The following is an 18,783-nucleotide window of genomic DNA, read 5'->3' as shown; positions in this document are numbered from 1 at the left end:
CTAATTTCCCAGGGCTTGGCAGAGCCACCACAGGTGGTGAAGGACATGACCCAGCACTGGCAAAGGGAATTCAGAACAGGGTGAATTGCACATCTGGAGCACACTCTGTGCTTTGTAGACCAATCTTCTGTGCTTTGGAGAAGAGAAGAGAGAGGGGAGGGGAGAGGAGAGAAGAGGAGAGAGGAAAAAAGGGAAGCAAGGAGGGAAGGAAAGAGAAAGAAAGGAGACAAATCATATTTAGTGCATTTATTCATTTTGAATGAATATTTTTACTTGTTTGGGTGGAGACAGAGAAAGAGAGAGACTTATAAACCTGTAGGAAGTTGCTACACACAATCACCTGCATATTTCATTCACAGACTATCTCTTGTAAAACTTACAAAGTACTTCATTTCACAGAATATTTGGGCTCCTCATGAGCAGCATGGTATGCATCAGCCATGTGTTAGAGCAGTATGGCCCCTGTATGGATTAGCATGCGTGGTAACTCATTGCGGTGCAAGTGCAGAGACAGGTCGATGTTCACATCTGCCTTAAGCACAGGGCTCTGCCCCACAGGGCCAGAGAGGTGTCCTGTGCTGGCCCAGGTTGCTCGGGTCTCCGGGCCAGTGGCACAGGCAGCCAGCTGGGTGCTCATATGGGGCTGGGCTGCTCTAGCTGTTACCCAGCATCAGTCCCCCTTGCTGGGGAGTGGGAGCTGTCGGGTCAGCACCCGCTTAGCTTCTCCACAGGAAAAAAAAAATAACAATAAAAAAAAATTTTGCTTGGTCCTGAACCTAAGGCTGTTGAAATGGGTCTGGCTTGTCCTGCGGACTCAGTCATTCAACACCAGTGAAAGACACACTTTTTCTCATGGTTTGGATGCACTGCCTGGGCATAGTCTGCCAGGGAGGCCAGGTTTATGTTTACCTCTGCCTGGAGCTAACTTCTAGAGTAAATGCAGTGAACTATACAAGTTACATGCTGGTATTCCAAGCCCCAGAATTCACACAGAAGCCAAGCAGAGGGGCAGTGCTGACAGCTTAGATTTGAGCTGCATTTGAAGACCGGCAGGATGCGACACTGGAGCAGCCTGGAAGAGTCTGCATTGCTTGTGGTTCGTGGTTCACTGATAGCTACCAAGCCTTGGTTTCCTGCAAAGCCCCACTCATTGCTATGTACAGTGACATTATTGTCCCAAGCTGTAGCATTTTATGCTTTTTTATATGTAGTACAGAGGTGTTCAAAACCTTTTTTTTTTAAAAAAAAAAGTTTTGCAAAAAACGTCAACATTTGAATATTGGTTTTCTTTCAAAATGTTTGAAAAAGACATTTTATTACATATATATATATATTTCCTTCTGAAAGCAGTATTAAATGAGTGATTACCTATATGTTATGCAACAGAAGCACAATTTTAATTACAAAATACACATTTAGTAGCATTTTGATCAGTTTGAAAAAATGGAAAAAGGCACATCTTTCCCCCAATTTTTATTATTATTATTTTTTTTAAGCCATCTTTTTCCCATGGAAAAATGTCATGTTAAAAAATTAGGATCATTTCTAACTTTGCACTAAGCGAGTCACAGCACTTAATTTTTTGACCCCCTGGAGGTTTTAAAGTCTCTCTCCCTCTCTTTTATATTTACATTTACTGCTATAGAGCTAAGTGCATTCTTCTGCCTGCCCTCACCCCCCACTCCCATGAGACAAGGTTGAATTCACAGCCCTGGGATAGCAGTGCCTCTTCTACATCACAGAACACTTCTGCTCAGCAGCCTGTTTCATTTCAGTGAAGGTGGCTTGTGCCTTTTCTTTGATCGCATCCATGTCCATATTCTGAATATTCTGCAACTGTCCCAGGATAGAGTCCTTGTCCTCTTCTTCTACCTGATCTTCTGCCACCATCTTCTGAAGGTCTTCTGGCAAACCCACATCATCTCCAGCCATCTGAATTTGATTCTCATCCAATTCACTCTGATACAAAACAAAATAAAAGCAGTACATGAGAGTATTTCTGCTTCCCCAGGACCTAAAGAGCCTCTTTTTTGTTCGTTTGTTTGGTTTGGTTGGTGTGGGTCCTGCCCACAGGGCAGCAGTACCTGGCACACCTTGTTAGGGTGCTCACCACTAGGCTAGTCTTTCCATGAGGCATGCGGCTGTCCCACTGCAGTTACCTCCTTGAGAAGGAAGGTGAACAGCCCAGGCTCTGCTGCCAGCATGCACAAGTTTTGTGCTGCATCTTGATTACCCTTCCCTTCAGGACTGGATGCTTTGGGTTTTGCAATTTTTCTTATATATATGTATGTATGTATGTATACAGGCAAATTAAGATACTACACTTTTAAATAAGAGGCTACTTTGTGCTCCATGTGCATGCCAGGATAGCTGTAGCTGTGAATCTGTAATGCTTTCAGGTAAAAGTAGGCGGTGTGTCAGTTTGTAGAACCCAAGCCAAGATCAGGAAGAAAACCACTGGTATTCCAGTGGCCTGCTGGAAGCCGCCCCGGAGTCAGATATATGCAGGTGCTGAGTGACGGAGGTCAACTTCCTAGAAACTGGCCACTGGAATATCATGGTAGGTGTTAGCTCCTCTGACCTAATATAGAAAGTAAACTCACTTTTTCTGCCATTTCTTTTCAGGCTATTGACAGATTGCTGTTAATCCTCCATCCGTTTCATTATATGAAAATAAGTATGGCATTTGCCTGATAGACTACTTTTTTGTTTTCATTACAGCTGGGAAGGTAAAATAAATGGCAGTTAAAAACAGTGTGAATCTGAGCTGCTAAATGACATATATTTTGCTTAAAGTAAAAATAGGTCCTATTTATAATGCAAGCCTAATAGCCACAGGGCTTTATTTGATCAGCTTTACTGCTTTCTACCTTTTGTATTAGGGAATGGATCAGCAAGTAAATTCAACGTTTAGATATTTGCATTGAAACATGTTGTAGCAACAGGGCTGTCATGAATAGATTCTTCTGCCCCAGCACTGAATTATCGACCACTATCATGCAATGCCTAACTATCGCCTACAGTTACATAACGAATAGCAGCCCCCCTCCCCGCCCCTCCCAAATCAGGTGCTCTGTACACATGTATGCAACGAGGTCTGCAAAAAACTCACTCTGCTAAGGTCTACCACAAACCCACAAGTATATCAGCAGCACTTTGTTCAATACTTCAGTTTCACTGAAGTCACACTAGTTGTGAAACTTCTTTTCTACTCCTGTTCTGCAGTTTCAACCTGGAAGGTTGCTATTACTTTTGTGTTTCATATACTTTCTGTTAGGCAGCAATTAAATAACAATAATTTTAAAAAAAAAAAAAAAAAAAAAAAAAAAGCTAATGCTCAAACTGTACAAAATTTTATATTAAAACAGAGAGCATTTCATCGGGATACCTGCCATTTTAATACCTAGACATGCTCAGGAGAATAGACTGGAAAATGGCCTGCAGCAGTTGCAATCGAGAGAGAGTAAGGGAGAGATGAGATCTGGTGATTATCAAAAACTGGTTTCAGCAAGGTTTGACACAGGCCCTGCAGTTCCCGTCTTGGCCATGCCAATGCCAAGTCCCTGTAGCAGCTCGCTGTTCTAGCAATGGGAAGGGACAGTAAATGACCTTCCCCTTTTAAGACCCTTTGCATTGGCAGAGGGGCATGAAGAAAGCTGCATTAATGCAAATAGGATTTCTGACACAACTGAGGTCTTTCTGGGTTTTCAGTGAACTGTAGAAGGAGCCTGCCCAGTTTGAGTGTTTAATATGAAGTATCTTCTACTTAGAACTTCGCACAATACAAAGGTCACACAGTGTAAGAAAACTTAGAATTACTGGAAAAAAGGTCTCCATCTTCACCAGACCATGTCTAAATCTTATCTAGGCCTTTGGTTGGCACTCCAAGTCATGACGAAGAGCAAGGGATGCCTGGCACATAATCAGAGCAACGCTGTAGTGCTGGTAAGTGGGATAATAGGAGGACTTAACAAAAGCAAGGATGGAGGTTTGGTGCACGTCTGAGAAAGCAAAAAGAGACAAGAGAAGGAACTGGTTAAGCAATTAAAAGGGCTGAGATGCAGTAGGCACTAGGCACACTTGCTTCCTGCCCGCCTGTTGAAACACTCCATCAGTGGGGCTATGTCAATTTTTCAAACAATGGCGATTTTGTTCACATTTTGTTGTGGATTCTGATGGATCCTGAGCACAGAAGAACAGGATATTTTGACACAGTTCACACATCAAAGATAAGCATTAATGCTTCATTACATCTCCAAAATGAAGCATGACAGCAGCAAAGGCCTGATATGAATAAGTAGCAATGCTGTCAGCAGGAGGTGTTTTTGAGAGTGAGAGGGGTCTTGGGTTTGCATGAATGAATGAATGCAAGGGTGAATGGAAGGATGTATATGAGCAATGGCTGTGTAGTTTCAGGCTTTTGCAAGAACAAGCAGGCTGGTATGCTTGACTGCATAGCCACTATTTACTGTTACATTTACTTGCACAGCATTATGCTTGTAATAACTATACTTCCCGTTAATCTGATTTCCCCCATTTCTTCTGAAAAATACAGAGAGGTTTATCATGATTGATGCTACTCAATCATGTAGCTAAAATGAGTAAGGAGATCTCTTGACCCTGTTGAATATGGTTTGCTGCCATCAAATCTGTGGGAGCTAGTAACAATATCCCAATCAGCAGAAGTGTTCTTTATTGATTGTGTAGCAGGAGCAACAGTTTAAGCTTTTAATCCACAAGCAATAGCTATCAGAGGAGTTTTCCTTCTGAAATTCTCCCACATCACAGTACAGGATGATAAAAAGATACTGGGCTACTTATTGAAGAAGTCTTCCTAAGCAGCCGATGACACGTTTTCTTTCCTTTAGAACTACTTATAATTTATCATCACTGCATGCTAGCATATATTTTGTGGAGAAATGGCCATATAATGCACATGAAGGCAATGTTGGCAAGTTGAATTACTGTTTGGCATGTTTTTGCAGCAATGTCCCCTGTCCTGCTGAAGTCTGAGATGTGATGCATGGCACAGTTTGGGGTTTCAAAGTGATCTCTGACCAAAGATGAATGTATCCAGATGTGGTTGAAAGCAGCAAAATTCTGTCAAAGTCACTGAAATTCCACCTGCTTTTATCCTCTTGATATATAGCCTGGCCTTGAGTAGAGTCAATACGAGCTCCAACACAGGAGCGTTGCTCAACAGCAAGCAAAGAAGCCAGCAAGATGCACATTGCCTCTTCTTTTTTCTTCTAAAAGTTGTCAGATCTGGTTCTGTTCCTTTGTTGTTTAAATGGAAATGTTACCTTAAATACCTGATTTTACCCAGTGTTGGGGGGGGAGGGAGGTTGTTTTGTTGTTGTTGTTTGTTTTTAAGCCTGGTGGAAACAAGCTTTGCTTTCTCACAAGAAGAGATGAGACAGTTTTCCCAAAGAATGTTCTTAAAGTCAGGTAAATGCTGCTGCAAGCATCTGCGTACACAGTGAGCATGCAGCTCCAAGCACACACTTTCAGAAGCCCAGAGCAGGAATGCGGTGCTGGAAATGCACAATTATGTCTGTTAGTTGCAGGCAGCAGCTTGGGATCAGAGTGCAAGCAGGGTCTGCAGCTCCCTGCTGCCCCAACATGCACACAGGTGGGGACTGTACCTTGCTCAAAGCCAGGTACGGCTCCAGTAGTGATGGAGGCACTACCCTGCATCAGAATACACACATCTTGGACCACAGACAGCATCCAGATAGGCAGTGCTAGTGGATAGGACAGGTTAGGGGGTCTCTGACAAAGCCACACAGAAAGCCCCCCTTCCCTTAGTAAACCTACAGCAGGCTGGATCGTCTGTCTCCTCGTGAATTAGCTCTCCTATCCCCATAGTCTCCATGTCTCTGCAAGTGCTCAGCCACCCTTTTAGGGTCTCTGAGAACACAGAAACAACATCTATTCCTAGCAAATTAAATATACCTCGTGCTGGTCTCTTGCCCCAAGGCCAGCTGGCCTGCAACAACCCACGGCTATGCTATTGAGCTTTTTTGCCCTACAAAACAGGGTGGTCCCATCTAACTCCCTGTTGGGAATGCCTGTCCCAGCTCCCAAACCAGCCCTGGGAACTGCCTGGGAGAGTGCCCAGGCCAAAACTGGGACAGACACTATTCTGACAATTCAGCAGCACAGATGCTGGAGCCTGAGTGCCTGGGAGTGTTCTTTGACCCCGATTATGCACCTGGTGCAGTAATGCGGGTCAATGGATCAGACTCAGCCAGATCCATTTTGTTACAGGAGCGATCCAGCTCTGAGTTCTCTGTACAAATGTGGCAGGCAGCTGTAAGCAGAAAACAGGCTGTCTATTTTTACCAAGTCTGTAAGAAAAAGTGATGAAAGCTTACTGACTAATCCCCAGTGGAGCCAAACTGTTTTCCAGCATCACTAAGCGACACGTAATTTTCCTTTTGGTTATCTTCCTGCCATAAAATTTACCTGTGCCTATACACGGAGACCCGTAGATAGAACCCAGACCTGATCCTGTCTCTTGTCCCCTGCAGTGCACCAGCTGTGTACAGAACCAGAGCTCACCGACAACTTGACCTGCAAGCAAGAGCCGCCACGAGCGATGCAGCATCATGGTGCTGACCTGGCCTCTCCCCGCGAGCCTCTCCTGTGCCATGTCCATGGCCATGCTGGGACCACAGGTAGGGGCACCGGGCAGGATGAAGTAGAAGGCAAGAAGTGAATAAAAGGGTTTTTTGTTGGGTAGTGTTTTTTGGTTGGTTGGTTCGTTGTTTGTTTGTTTTTTGTTTGTTTGTTTGTTTGTTTAAACACACATTATTACTTGCATCACTACGCATTAGCGAGGTTTTAGCATATACATTTTTGGATGACACTCCTCTGACCATAAACACAGCTCTTCAGGAAAAACACAGAGGGGATAGTGCGATTTCCAAATTTCAAATACAAGTATGCTGAAAGTAATTTGTGTTCCCACAAACACAAACTCACCAGGACCATCTTCTTTTCTTGCCTGATCTTCTCTATTGCACTTACTTGTAATTACTGAATCTTTCCTGATTCTGGAAATGAAGTTTCTCAAGTTCCATAGTTAGTGGAGTTGCCCAGTCTAGTCCCACACTACTAGTATTTTAGATGAAAGCCTTCCTCTAAACAAAACTAAACTAGATGAGATCAAATCACTAGCTTGCAAAACATAGCATATGGTGGAACATCTCTTTTCACCCTATCTTAGATACCAGATTTATGCTAAGGTGACCCTGCCCTGCTGTGTGTGTAGAAAGCAGTTTACAAGAAAGCAAGTGGAATGAAATCAGCTGGCATGAATGTTCAAAATGGATGTTCAAACAAGTGGTAAAAATGCACTTTGTTTTGTATGGAGGTGATGCACTGAGTACTCTGCAGAGGCAAAAGTTGTCCACAGACTAAATGTCTCACGGCTAAAAACATCTTTCTGATGACAAACCTAAGTTGACAATTCTGTTAATAGGATTAGGTTCATTAAGGGACTGCTTTCTCTTATAAATGTGTCCCAGATAGCATGGAGTTTTAGATTTTGAACTGAAAAGGGGGCCCTGCTTAGTTCTGAGTTTCATGCTTTCATTTGCAATGTGTGCTAGTGAATGATACTGGCAATATTCAGAGTTTCTATCCCTTAATGCGCTACCTGATATGACTTGCAATTTTCAGAATAACTAATGTAGCTGGTCTACGTTATCACAAGTCTGAGAGCATTTTGCTGGCATAATTTTGTGTCATAGAATTATTTTTTTTTTTTCAGGGACATACGCTATGTATGTAATAATATCTTTCTTTTTTTTTCCTGTTTTCATAAATGGTGGTGAAAAGAAAGGAGACCTTCATGCAATAAATGTAGAAGTATTTTCTATAAGTAGAAAAAAAAAAAATTGAAAAGAAAAGCATGTCCTGCTAAATTACTTGAAACCACTGAAAATCAGAGAAGCAAAGTATATGCTTAATAAATTCTTTGCTGGCTTAGAGCTCCTGTCCTACCTGAGAGGCAGGTCCTCTTGTTACTGAAGCTATGCTTAGTGTGTACCACAGACAAATCCTGCTGGAGACGGGGCAGGCCACTGCTGCATGCCCTGGGCATGATGAGGCAGCAGCGCACTGGTAGGAGGTCAGCCAGGGGCAGCTGCAGAGACCTTATCACCCTCCCAGAACTGGAGAGAGCACTGCAGATGGGAGACTTCCAAAACCACAGACACCTTGCTCCGCTGGCTTTTATGCGAGAGCTGGGTATGTGGTTATGCTTAAGCCTTTGAAAGAAGCATTTTTTAGGGCCTTACGGAGTGTGAAGAGGATGTGGGGAAAAGCTGTTCAGTAGCTGTCTCAGCACATGCTTCCAAAAAGGAAAACAAAGCATAACAAATGATCTAGTGTGATTTTACTACATGTCCACTATCTAGACTAATGTCTAGAGATTTAGGCCAACAATCCAATCAACCACTTAAAATCTTGTACTTCCCTGTTTTGCATAATTAATCTTTCAGTAATTAAACTCACCCCCAGGATATTTTTTTCCTCTTTCTGTTCTTGTCATTCTGCTGAGTACCTGCAGCCCAGAACAAATGGTATATTGCAGCTGATTAATACAGAATAGCATGGAGGATGCTCCTTATATCCCATGTATGACACTGGTCATGCACAGAGCTAACATATATGCACATTTCTCCAGGCATATCTCTTTCTCTTCTGGCTGGACATTCTGTTCAGAGGGACTCTGAAGATGAGTTATGTTTGGCTAGACTTTCGGACGCCAGGCTATAGCTGTGAGCAGCTGCCTACTGCTCCCTAGCACATTCCCTGCAGAAACAAAAAATCAGCTTTATTCACACAGCATGTATCCTGCACGTTCCTCGGGCCCTGTGCTGTGTGCAGGCAGCATGCACAGTCTGTCTGTCTGTCTGACTGCCTCATCAGGACTGCACGACTGAGCTGAGGCGCTCAGTGGCTTTGGCTCAGCCCAGGCTGGTCCGATGGCCTGCAGACGGTCTGTGCAGTCTGTAGGAGGTACGCAGGTCTGGTACCTGCTGGAAACATCAGACTACACAGTGCAGACATGTATGTCTATTTAAAGGGACACTCAGCCATAATACCAAGACCTCTGGGCAGTGAAAAAGAGTAAAGTGTAAGTACAAGTACAAGTGCAAGTAAGCGTGTGGCCTTGGGAGCAACCTGCAGAAGGCCAATCATACTTTGATTTAAAGGGGTCACTTATATGAGAAGCAATAGGCGTGGCAGAAGTCCTCCATTTTTGAAAATGACAAAATGTCTTCAGATAATTTTAAAAGCCCAATGCCCTTACAGAGAGTTTGTTGATCTGAAATGAGTTTTTATGTAATACTGCATTCATTGTAAATTTACGTATGAAAGCTTTGTTCAACATTTATACATTTGGAGGGAAGGGTGAGTGGAAGTAGCTTAGGCGAGGCTTTCTCCACAGAATATTTTCCCCTGATTTTTTTTTTGTAATCGTTTGTTTGTTTTTTGTTTGTTTGGTTGGTTGGTTGGTTGGTTTTGGTTGCAAAAAGACAAGTTTTTAAAAGCTAGAGAAAAAAAAATATTTTTCACCTCAGATTATGAATGAGGCCTGCCAGACTGGTTAAATACAAATGGTGTGATTTTATCTAAGTCACAAGATTCATTCATTTTTCAACCAAATTGCAAAGTTTGCCTTTAGGTTCAAGCAAATAATTGTGATTTCACATAAGAGTGATGTAGTTTTATGAAAATGGCACTAGAGGGCCTTCGACAGCTCAGGGTTAGACACAGCATCTACCACCTCGTAGAAGAAATACATTATTTATAACTGGTGTTTACATTATATAATCACTTTCTGAGCCTAGGTTTCCTGATTTGTTTCCTAATTTGTAATTGTTTCACTGCTAAATCCTTTACTTCTGGCATTTCTGATGTTTTAGTAGGTAATTCTTTAAACAGTACATCAGAGATGGTTGCAAACGTTTTAGTGTTTAGTTGTGCTTTCCACAGAAAACACATACCTATTTAATTTTATTCCTTACACACTCTAGGATAGTTTTTAAAATTACTCAGTTACATTTGACTTTGATCCCAGTACAGGGATCAGGCCAGGTAATGTGTCTGAGGGGCTAGCAAGCTGAGGCCAAAACTGCAGTAAGGACTGCTTATATCTAATCTAAATCTCCCCTCTTTCAGTTTAAAGCCATTCCCCCTTGTCCTATCCCTACACCCCTGACAAGGAGTCCCTCCCCAACTTCCCTGTGGCCCCCTTTAAGTACTGGAAGGCCACTGTAAGGTCTCCCCGGAGGCTTCTCTTCTCCAGGCTGAACGACCCCAACTCTCTTGGCCTGTCTGCATAGGAGAGGGGCTCCAGTCCTTGATCATCTTTGTGGCCTCCTCTGACTCACTCGAATACATCCATGTGCTGGGGACCCCAGTGCTGAACACAGTGCTCTAGGTCTGTAGCCATGCAACCTTGCATTTTTCTTCCTCACTTCAGTAAAACACTTTCCTCTGGTAGACATCAGAAGACATTATTGAAGCTTCAGCCTTGCACAAGCACTTTGCAATGCTTCTGCTTTGACAAAGTTAAAATTGCAGGACTCGGCAGCTCCTGGGAAGGTTTTTCTTTCAGCTTTTCTTTAAGTTGGGTCACCACTAGCCTTGGGGTGACTCAGTGTTCCCTGCTGTTACGTGACCTCTGTGATGGCAACCCTGAGCAATCACAAATGAAATACCCTGGGGTATTAATAGTTTATTAGTGGAGAATATTTTGAGTGTGTTGGACTTCCTGTTCATAATTAATCCCATTGCTACTGCTTAATTAATATAGAAACGGAGAAGTTTCATGGGTAGTTCTCAACCTTGACCAGGGCCATCATCCCAATTAAATATCTCATCCCAGAACAGAAAGGGCTGGAAAATGTGGGCTACTTACTGCTAGAATATTGTAATTACACTGGTATAATAAGAAAAATTCTATCTACCTGGGCTCAAAATCAATGAAGAATATGGGTTCTTAATTTTCTTGAAATTCCTTGGAGTTTATCACCTGAATACCTTTGCAGTTATGCATCACAGAGCAAGAACATAGGACTTTAGTTAAACACAACTGAGTTCATCCCATTTGGAAGCTGAGTGACATGACAAGGGCCACCAAAACACAGAGAAATCCATATCTTCATGTGACTGACGGACCAGCAAGCTCCAAAATCTGCTGACTGCAGGAGAGGCAAAAAAAACAAAAAAAAAAAACAAAAACAAAAACAAAAAAACAAAAACAAAAACAAAAAAAAAAAACAACACAGAGACCACACAGATCACAAGGTCGTAACAATATTTGTGAAGGTAAAAGCAAACAAGGAAATCCAGGCAACAGCCAGGAGGCATTTTCAGGAAGCGTTTGCTCAAATGACAAAATTTCAGTAAGTCACTGAAGTTGTATTTCACATAACTGTACCTGAAGCACATCTTAAGGAAGCTGGAAGAATAAATCTCTTAAGAAATCCTTTGCAAGCATTGAAAGAGTAACCAGGCTAAGAGCAGTTTAATAGCATATAAACCACTAGTGCTCAGGCTCAGTAATTCCTGGGAGAACTCACATGACTTTTTAACAATAGGGGAATAAGGAGGCTACACAAACTTGAGTCTGCAAAGCCCTTCCAGAAGTGACCTTTACTTAGTGCCACTGCACAGGCCCAAGCCCAGGGAGAGGCGCAGCCTGAGGTCAGCAGAGGGAAGGCTGCCTGCAGGGCAGCAGGCTGCAGGAGTGCAGCCACTGCTGTTTGTGTCAGGACGAACCCAGGGAAGGCAGTGCTTCCTGAGCTTCCCCCCTTCACCCAGTAAATCTGCCAGGCCAACAACAGCAGCTGGAGAAGCTGTGTCATGGGCACCTCATGCAGAGCCGCAGTGCTTGCTAGGCTGAACCATAGATGAGAAACCAGAGCATAGAATGAATAAATGTTATGCATGTGCATAGTAGAGAAATTCAGTAAGCTCAAGACACAAATATTCTTCTCCCTCCATGTAAGAGTCCAAACTACACAGTCTCTGGGAACTATTTATAACACTGCTTAAGACAGCATTGATTCAAGCAAAGACAAACTTCCTTGTTCTCCAGGAGACATCGAAGCCTTTTGGTGCATTGATTTCCTCACTGCAGTGCTCTACAGTGCCTGATAAACAAGGCCAAAAGTTGCAAAGCCATTCAAATCTTCTGCTCTTCACTGTCCTGTCAGTAAGACTTGAGATCACAACCTGATCTCTCCTCTTAAAACCAAGCTGGCAATGAACCCAGAAATTTGGGACACCCCAGCGTCTCACAAAATTCAGATGCAAGCTCAAGTTTGTGAGCATAGAGTGAAAGATGGGATTGTTCTGCTAATTCCAGCTAAAGCAGAGTATAAGAACCAGTGTTTTATGGATTAGGGGTGGAATGCTTCTCGCCTAACTTCAGCTAGTCTAACGTAGCAATGTGACCCCTTCTGTGGGAGGCATGCATCACTGGGAGGTGAGCCAACTCCACCTTAAACACCTATCTGGAGGTTTGGCTAGATGAGGTTTCGTGCTCATTTCTTTCCATTGATGACAGAGTCCCTGAGTGGCTGTATTGCATCAAGTGCTAATTTTTTTAGCAGCTAAGTGTACATATGATGGATTCTTCACCTTCCTCCATTTTAATTAACCAGAAAAACAATGAGAAATACTGACCAGAAAATAAATAGTAACGACTCGGAGCTGGCAGGCAAGTAGCAGTAATATAAGCAAGCTCCAAAACTGCTAAGAAGAAAATGCTTCCTTGGGGGATATAAATTAAATTTTCAAAAACACTAACATTTCTTGGCAGTAGCAGTTCTGAGCAAACACTGTTCCATACTACTGCTTTCCTGCCTGTTGAAGAAGCCTATGAAATAAACATAAAAACAATCTTTCAAAGCACAGAATCCCGAGTTATTTTCTCTGTGTTGGAGCAAACAGTGCAGCGTACTCTGGATAAAATGGAAAAGCATAACTAATGGACAACACCCACATGCCAAAAAACACTTGGTTGAACTAACTCATAGGCTTTCAATTCTGTGGCCCAGAGAACAGTCTCAAATTTTAGGGAGTCCCTAAGTGCATGGTAGTAATTTGCACACATGAGTCTTCAGTTACATCTTCAAAATGAATGGGAACTAAATGTAACTTCAACTTTACAGATGTTTGAGTAGAGCACCATTAAATGCTTCAGGATGACAGGGAGATATTGCATGAATTGGAAAACTATGTTCCTTGTCCTTTGGGGAAAAAAAAAAAAAAAAAAAAAAACAAACGGGGGGGTGGTATTTCATATTTTCACTGTATATTCAAAGGAATTTAGACAACAAAAGTCAGAGCTTAGGGCACAGGGATGGGATTCATCTAATCTAACAACTATGAACAACTGTAAGAATACAGGTATCTAACCTAACATCAGCACTCAGGCTTCCACTAGTGATTGAAACTTTCTGTGGAATACTTTTGATTTCATCTGCTGTTTAGAAATAGTGTATTATTGTTCTCTATTTACTTCCTTTACAGTGGTCACGAATTGACACATCTCCATTGCATCCCCTCACAGGCACGTTTAACCGATGCTTGTGCCAAGGCCATTCGAAACTGCAGATTGCTTTTGTTGTTCTCCTATCATTTTGAGACAGAGTGATTAAAACTGCATTCCAGTTTCAAGTTGTTAAAGACTGCTAATGTAACCTAATAATGTTTTCTGATTTTGGTATCTATCCCTTTCCTAATGATTCTTGAAATTTCTATTTTCCCTTGGACACCAGTGAGGACTCCTCTGATGTTTTCTGTGACTCATTTGCAATGACTTTGAGATCTCTTTCTTGACTGGTAGCAGTTCATTTGAAACCACCCATCCATAACACACAGAGATAGGGCGGGTATAACACACAGAGATAGGGCGGGTTTTTCTTCTTTCACTACTCTTGCAGTGCACCTCATGCAGTGTTTCACTGCCCATTCACTCACTATCATTATCGTTTCCTGTAACTGCTTAAGCAAGTTTTAATTTCAACACCCTTAACACTTCTGTACATTGAACTCCCTCAGCTAATTACTGAATATGTTAAACAGCTCAGATTTTTCGCAAAATCTTATTGCTTACCCTCTCCGTTGTGAGGACTCATCATTACTGTCCTTTTTCTCCTAGCTTTTGAATATTTAGTACTTCATGGACCTTCCTTCCTGTTCCACCACAGTTTGTTTTTTTCAAAGAGCCTCTGGGGAAGGAATTTGACCAAAGGTGTATATATATATATTTTTTTAATCTAAAACTAATCATTTTCACCTTTATAATTAGTCATCTCATCAGAGCATGGTGATCAGTTTGAAAGGTTGGGCTGTCTGATACAAAGGTCTTTTTACTCTTCTTCCCATCACATGATTTTTGTCCATATATCTGTTAGCTATCTTTGGTAGTTTTCCCCGTTTTCCCCACATTTCCTTTAAATAAGTCAGTTACTGATTTATTTTCCCATCTATATCTTATGGAGCCTTTTTTTTTTTTTTTTTTTTTTTGAAAACATGTTCACATTTGCCACCTTCTGAGATTCAATGGCAGACAGAGTACCTCGGTAAGTGTGGCCATTCATAATCTGAAAGTCCTTTACAACTCTTGGGTAAATACCCCGTGGCCCTGGAGTACTGTGCATGGTGTAACAACCTCCTCTGACAACCCCGAGTGGAGAAAATTCCTCTGATTCACTCCCACAGAAGAGACTGACTGACTGTTCGCAACTTAAATTGCCACCTGGGCTTTCTGCCACGACCCAGAAGTTATCACGGCTGCTTCCTGCTTTTAACAAACCTCCAGATTTCAGTTGTTTGCAGCTTCTGATATCTATCTCTATATATTTGTTTTGTTTTGTTTTGTTTTCTGGGAATACTTTGCAAAATAAGGCAGCAATAAGGAAAAGCAGCACTAAAGAAAAAAAGAATGGACTGTTTGCCCTACTTGAAAGACGATAATACAAATGAGCACTCAGAAGTTTGGAGAGTTAGAGTGTACAGCTTGTAGAAGAGTTTTCAGTAGTTTTGCTTATTTACTTTCTGGTTTATTATTATATATATTTTTTATTTAACTGGTGTATGTTGCTGATTTAAGAACATATGTACTAGCTGCAAGGCTCAGTCAGACCAGATGTCCAGCTTGCCCGGTCTCCTATTTCAGATCTGACATTACAGAGATTACTACAAGAATCTTTCCATTTAATTCATCTACTGAGCAGGAAAAAAGGGATCTAAAACCAGCAGCCACTAGGAAAATCCATAGCTGTGGCCACCTTGGCTTCTATACTGAGCTGCAGCAAGGATCTTGCTAACGAAGGCAGTTGGCTGCTTTCGGAGTTCTGCACGGGCGCTGTCTGCTCTAAAAACAGCCACTGAGGTAGGTGAAGTCACAAACTACAGGCTTACCTTAGGGAGTCTGTACTTTTCTCTCAGATGAACCCTCAGACAGGCTCTCTCTGCCTTTTTCTGTGCAAAGGCTGCATCTCTTTCCATCCTGGAAATCAGAAAGGATAATAAAAAAAAATTAAAAAGGAAAAAAAAAAAGTTTCTTCAAGATACTGATGAAATACTGTCTGTTACAATGGCAGAAGTTATTCCTGAAGTCATGTAACTTGCTCACAGGCACAAAAAGAGTGATAACAACAAAGTGATGCTCAGGGGCTCAAATTCCTGAATCCCAAGCTTACTCTCAGTGCACCTCTCTTAAGTACTATAAAGAATGAAATACTGCTTGTCTGGAGTTTGTGTCAGTACAGGCTGTTATCGCTCACTGTAGCAATTCTAATACACAAAGCAGAAAATTTATGCTTGTTCCTTGTTTATCCCACCAGGTGCACTTACAGTGATGGCAATGTTCCTGTTCTGCAAGCAGGACATTCTTCTAGCTTGGAAACCCATGGTAGAGTGTTTTTTCTAGGTCAGACCAAAAAGTTCACCTATCCTAGAGTCCTGTCTACAACAGTGGACAGTGGCAGACAAAGACAGAATGTAAGAGCAGGATAGGCATCCTGTATCATAACCGACCAGCTTCCTAAATTCATTAGTTTAGGGACTGCTGGAGCTGGAAATTGGCCCTACATCATCTTCAATAGCTTTGGATGGTTTTTGTCATCTGTAAATTTTCCCAGTCTTTTCTTAATCATTTATTGCTCCAGAGCATCCTATAACAACTAATTCCACAGCTTCTCTCTGTGGAAAAGTGCTTCTTTTGCCTGTGATTTTATAAAATGCTTTAATTCAATTCAAAGATTCTTCATAAAAATTCTTTGTTAGATTACTTAGATATTTATTTCAAAATGTGTGTTGTCAAAGATGATTTCTGGTAATATTTGATATCATTCACCTTCCCTTTTTTTTTTGTTTTTTTGTTTTTTTTTGTTTTTTTGTTTTTTGTTTTTTCAGAAGAAGCTTCATAGAAATTCTCAGGCAAAATTGTTTTGTTCCAGTATAGATATTTTATCATGTTGAAAATTTGTCACATTGGAATGAAATATTACCTTTCCTCTGCTTCCACAAAAGAGTTTTTGCATCACTCTTCCTCTCTCTCATTTTTTAAAAGAACTAGTTCACATCAACTGCAAGCCATCTTAAACTTCTTTCATCCAGTAATAGATGGGATGATTGGGAAAAGGGTTTTTTTTTTGCACTTCCTGCACATTTTTGCCTTCTTTCTCAACCTTCCTCTTCTCCTGCCCATTCCTTTTCCACAGGAGCCCTTACTGGCCCAGGCTGGTGTTGGGATATGTTCCCACAGGGTAGTGCTCCCTGCGATGTTACAGATCCCTTTGGGTGCTCTGTGAGGCTCGGGGGAAGGAGGGGATTTTCTATTTAGGTAGATCTGAGCTTTTCACTTGTCCTGGCATCACAGGAAGACTTGGCAATCTTCCACCGTTGCCTGGGCCCTGATCTTACACCCTGTTGTTCTGGAGGATTTAGTTATTCCCAGGAACGTGAAGATTTGTGGCTACAGGAAACAGATACAGGGGTTGTTGCATGACAGCCAGGAGCTGATGTACAGCACAAACTGGTGCCCCCCCCCCCCCCCCTTGCTTTTAAACTCTTGTGGTGCTGGAGACAAACTCTAGAACCATGCTGGAAACTGCTGGCACAAGCCAGCTGTTTGTCTCTGCATATCACACACTTTGCTGAGAAACAGCAGTCCTTGAATTTTTGTGGGTTAGTCACAAAACAAAACAAAACAAAACAACAAAACAAACAACAACAAAAAAAAGACAGGACAGTCATGTATCAAGGTGCCTGAGTATGACTCCAGCAAGGCACTTTACATCCCTGACCTCCACTCTGTACAGCTGAAAGCTGGGTAAAATCCAGACAGCCCTTGAGCAGATGTTCTGCCTGTGCCGAACATTTCTGACACACATTTACATAACCACACAGCATGTGCTATCCTCAGCCACATCTTCTCTCTGAAAGTACTGCAGATGTTCCTACTGTAGTTCCAAATTGTACTTTCAGAAGTGCTCCTGCAGTGACTCCTCAATACATTTCTGTATGTAACAGCCATGCCACACTTGAAAACTTCATACAAATAATAGTTTTTCCTGCATTCTTCCCATTCCAGGAATCCTGGTTTGACTCTGTCTCTTTCAAATATCCTGTGACAAAAAGACATAGCAAAACATTCTGCATTTTATTCAAAAGTGAGTATTACCCACTCAAGGTTTTATGATAGAAACAGCTGCTGCTAAATACAGACCTGGATACCTCAAATTCCGTCAGTCATTAGCCTTTCACCTATAATCATCTTACGTGAAGGATTTACACAACCATTATGTAATTGATCATTAGAAGAACAGATGCACCTGAGATTTAAAAGTCAATTGTTTTCTTATAAAGAAAGCAATTATAAATTATGCATGATTTGACTTACACTAAAAGTCCTTTATTTTACTTCTGTTTTGATATTGGAACATAACAAGGGGTGAAGATTATAACTACAGGAAAAAAAAAATTACATTCATGACATTTAATCATCTGAAAAGTTCTGCTTTATTCAAGTAGATTTTAGGAAAAGTAACTAAAAATGCAACTAGAAGAAATAACCATCTTAAAACTTATGTCTAGATAGATATTAGCTGTTTTACATAGCACTCATTACTTTTTCTGTGTCTGCCATTATAAACATGGACCAAGAAAGAACTATACATGTAAAGTGTACTACACATGGAGTTCTAGGAGAGCAAATCATATGGATTTTAAAATCAACTACTACAATATAACCACCTTTGTACATGTGAAAAAAGTGTTATATATAAGGCAACTCCAATTAATCCAACACATCAAGCTGTGGTGAGAGCAGGAGAGTGTAGGAAAGAGTTGTAGGATGAGGGGGGAGAAGGAGGAATACAATAGTTTATCATTTACAGTTGGTGAAGTTTTTTTTTGGAAAGCTTCTCCAAAAAAGACTTTTCTGCTAAATATATATATATATATATATGTTTGAAGCCCTAACCCTAGGAATGTCTGTCTTCTTCTTGGGTTATTTTTACCTGCACAAAGTCACAAAGAATCAGCCCCATACTGGTAATAAGGATCAGGTACTCACTTCTCCTCAACCACTTGCTTTTGATATTCCTCATACTCCTCTCTGGTCATTCCTGCAGCGGCTGCTGGGTCGGAAGGAGTGCTTTCTTCCTTGTTTTCTTCCCCTCCACCTCCAAGTCCCAAATTCTTTACCTGGTTGCTCAACATACTTTTCATTAGGAAGGCCAT

At 41.5% G+C, this 18,783-nt stretch overlaps 1 protein-coding gene across 1 annotated transcript; it reads right to left on the bottom strand.

Moving 5' to 3' along the window:
• Nucleotides 1-1,731: 1,731 nt before the first annotated feature.
• LOC309889650 (complexin-4) lies at nucleotides 1,732-18,783 on the bottom strand (the record flags this gene model as incomplete). Its single annotated transcript, XM_082782593.1, has 3 exons — nucleotides 1,732-1,959; nucleotides 15,457-15,544; nucleotides 18,617-18,783. The coding sequence occupies 3 exons, from the start codon at nucleotides 18,781-18,783 to the stop codon at nucleotides 1,732-1,734; spliced, it is 483 nt and encodes a 160-aa protein (XP_082638719.1).

This window comes from Aythya marila (genome assembly GCF_965140915.1).
Source record: "Aythya marila genome assembly, chromosome: Z".
Classification (NCBI taxonomy): Eukaryota; Metazoa; Chordata; class Aves; order Anseriformes; family Anatidae; genus Aythya; species Aythya marila.
This window is presented reverse-complemented; position numbering and strand designations above follow the sequence as displayed.